A 3,843-nucleotide genomic window follows, 5' to 3' on the forward strand; every position below is an offset into this window, starting at 1 on the left:
TGTCAATAGAAATTATGGGGATATGGCGTTTTGTAAAATACTTCTGTTTTACGGAATTAATATTTATTAGCTTATCTTTTTAAGACGTCTTAATACAACTGTTGATTTAGTTTAAATTTGTCAATCAATTTGTTTGGCTTTAATTGAGAAAGTTTCTGACGCTACCAATATTTAGATTAGTTTGTCGTCGTTTTCACTTGAAACCCTAGTCGAATGAAACCCATATCGATTTTCCCAATTAGCCGTAGCTTTAACATGATTGATTTTAAAATAATTTTGTATTGTATATTAAAATACATAATAAAAAAGGCTAATTATGTTCTTCCTTAAATAAAATATAATTTTTATATTCGGAATTAAGGTATGCTCCGTCCTTGACAGATTTTTTAAATTTAGAATAAAGACGCTATACACAAACATCCGGTCGATATCCACTGAAAACAAACAATAGTTTTTTTAATAATTATCCGTGGATCAGACAAAGGGATATTTCACAACAATACAGTACCTACTCAGTCGGGTTATTACAGTTTTATTACACTGCACAGTTAGGTAGTGCTCTATTTGCCATTGAAATGCAGACAATGAACTCTACAATTTACTCTATAATGAATAATCTGTGGTATCGTAAACTATGGTATTCTCTTTGATTATTGTACCCCTCTTACACCTAATTTTAACGTTAAAAGCTCGTGAACGTTATCGAAAAGCATTGATGTTTAATTTTTAAACAGGTTATCAGGTTCCTTATCAAATAGTAATAAAAGCAAGGCAAATCCCCAGACACAACAGGATAAGGATTAGAGCGGTATGTTTTAAAAGTTAATGAATAGGTATGTCCAATGTAGAATTTATAGCATTTCTAATGTTCTACAACTAAATAATGATACTCTAAAGAGTAGTAAAGTTAAAGTAAACAATGAAACTTATTTATTAATGACTCCTCTCAAACCCTTTGGTGGCGCAGGTAAAAAATGCTTCCCCATGGGGAACTAGAGGTAGAAAAAAAACATTAACTGTGTTGAACATTAAGTACTCCAATAAATATTTTTGGTTTATATTTAGAGTTTTGGTAACCAACCTTCTATAGCCACGACATGATCACGGATTTGTTGTGCGAGCAGCGGGTCCGGTACTAGTTCCACAAGGTCGTAGAGAGCGTAAATCGACGGATGAACGCTCTCGAATCTTTGAATCTCCTGCCGTATCGACAGGGAGGTGTTTAAGCACGCCTGCGAGTGCTGCCGAGTGCACATACTGCTTCTAAACCCCAGCATTTAGCTAGACTGACCAATCAGCACACTACAACCATAAGAATTATTCATATATCACAACACTACACTGGATGATGCATTGCATATAATCTTACAAATTCACGTGTTATTACACCATATAACGTTATAACTTTAAAACAAAACGACAAAGACACTAGCGTAGTATATAAATTCACAGAAAACACGAAAGAAAATAATGTAAACAATCAATTAACGAGAAATATACTGATAACAAACGAATAGACCACCTCGTTGGTAGCCATTACCGAACTGTGGCGTTTCATGTGCGTCCCGACTCCCGGCTCCTAATAACTGACGTAATCAAACGTTGAAAACAGCGCCCTCTGAACTTTCATATATATACTGATGAGCAGTAGAAACTCAAGAGTACTGCAGTGTTTATCTAGATGTCGCTTCAAAGTTTCAAAGCAGGAAATAATCAGGTTAAAAATATTAATGAATACTTTTAATGTTAATTAAACATACAGTTAAAGTAATTGTTTGTATATTCCTCTTTAATAAACGTCTTATTTGGTCAGGATATTACGAAAATATTAAAAGAGGGGATTTCCAAAGTAAAAAAAGTATATACATATATACAAAGAATAAAATTGCATAATATACTCTATATAGTTACAATATACTTTTCTACTGTTAATAAAGGATGGTTTGCTTATAAAATCACTGTTCATAAAAGACTATTTGTTAAAGGATCTGTATAATCATTGTCTCTCTGATAACAGTCTTGCATTAATATTTATTATACATACACATACATAGTTTGACGTGCCCCGAAATGAAAAATGCTAATTATTTCTATACACGATTAAACCGGTTCCATTTTGACTGAAATTGTTATCTTCAGAATTTCGAGTTGATAGTACTCTATAATTCTGTACCAAATTTATAATTATTATTATTTAGGTATACCTCAAATGTGACAACCATTCCAGGGACTGAACAATATGAAAATCTAGAGAGAGATAATTAGATGTTCTATTAATGTGTTTGATTCATTGGCTAGCTAAGAATACAAACGAGTTAACTCTAAAGCAGTTACAGGTGAAGTCGTCTTCCGAGATTTCTTACCGGATTGCAGGAAAATTCATAACCCTTGACCCCGATGCCTACTCGCTGTACCGATATACTATATTATATGATATTATATGATATACTCGTAGTACTGGCTTTTACAGGTATTACCATCACTCAAACGCAGGTATAAAGCGCGTCACTGAAGAAGACAGAAATGATAACTCAATTAATTAGTTTTTTTAACTAAAGTACTTATTAGTTACCTCTTTTCATCACACGCATTCCTAAAATTGACACAAAAGAAAAGAAAGACAACTTTGAAATACTGATTTAGTTATAGATTGTTAGATATGTTTTGCACTACATTAGCTGTTAAATCCTTGCTGTTATTAAAACATTAGTCTTTAAATTGCAATTTATTACTTGTATATAAATTTATAGTTTAAGAAACAGTAAAATTACTATTATTATATAAATACATTAATTATTTTAATAAGTTAATCTAAATACTATAATAAAAGTTTTTATCATATTGCGAAGCAAAATATCATCATAGGTCCGTCCGTTCTTTTTAAGATCAAAATGAAGACATAGTAAATATTTGAAATTAAATAGAGGTAAGATTAATTCTCCAAAATAATTGAATCGCTCCAATTTCACTTCACATTGATAGTCCAAAACGGTCTCAACAATCACATATAAAGATAATGTTCTTTTGTTTCTTTTTATTCTATGTTACTTGATATCATCAGACTGTTATGGCGCTATAAAATACGAAAAATGATTAATATATAATTTCGACTTGAAATGTAGATATATCAATAATGCAAAGACGCAAATGTCGCCTAAGCCAAATGGTTCCAGGTTAAACAATAATTGTTTCGGGTTCGGGTCCAGAAGGTCCATTTCCCACTTTCAATAGAAGATCAGCACAAATTTTTGTTAAAAAAAAACATGTTTTTGTAATGTAATATTATTATACAATATTGTAAGTAGTCTGATATTTTATTGCTTATAATCTCGTCGCAAATATTATTATTCAATTTAAAAGATCAGTCTGACTGTGACCTCGAACGATGCACGCAAAAGGTAAGGAGATTTATACATTCATATTATTATGTAAAATAAAACGACAATATGCCAAGTCTATTTTGAACCACATAACCTGACCAAGCTGGTTGTATTGTTGAAGCTAGAAAATTGGTCAACAGCCGCCGTGATCAAGGCTCGCATTGGCCCATAACATCTAGGCTAAGAGAAGTCAGTTAACAATGGAAGAGAAATCTCTTTTATGGCAAACCTTTCAGAATGTTCAATATAACAACCTAAGTAAGATTCAGCAATGTAAGAGAGGTACTACGTACATAAAATCAGACGGTAACATATCAATTAAAACTTCGCCGGCACTTATCAACGATAACAAAGCGATTTAGGGACCCACGATTAACTCGTTTTTCGTCAATTTAGCAATAGCTCGGTTTTGTCTCCGCTATTAATCAATTCAAGTCTAAGCTTTCCTATGTCGAAGCATTTG

The 3,843-nt window shown here is 32.1% G+C and overlaps 1 protein-coding gene across 1 annotated transcript in view; it reads right to left on the bottom strand.

The window, feature by feature from the left end:
- The window catches only part of LOC110998844 (centaurin-gamma-1A), a 126,825-nt gene extending 125,289 nt beyond the window's left edge, over positions 1–1,536 (bottom strand). The window contains exon 1 of the mRNA XM_022267635.2: positions 1,082–1,536. Coding sequence (XP_022123327.1) covers positions 1,082–1,277 — 196 coding nt within the window. The 5' untranslated portion in view covers positions 1,278–1,536. The remainder of the gene's footprint in view (positions 1–1,081) is intronic.
- Positions 1,537–3,843: the final 2,307 nt, after the last annotated feature.

Source organism: Pieris rapae, chromosome 2 (genome assembly GCF_905147795.1).
Source record: "Pieris rapae chromosome 2, ilPieRapa1.1, whole genome shotgun sequence".
Classification (NCBI taxonomy): Eukaryota; Metazoa; Arthropoda; class Insecta; order Lepidoptera; family Pieridae; genus Pieris; species Pieris rapae.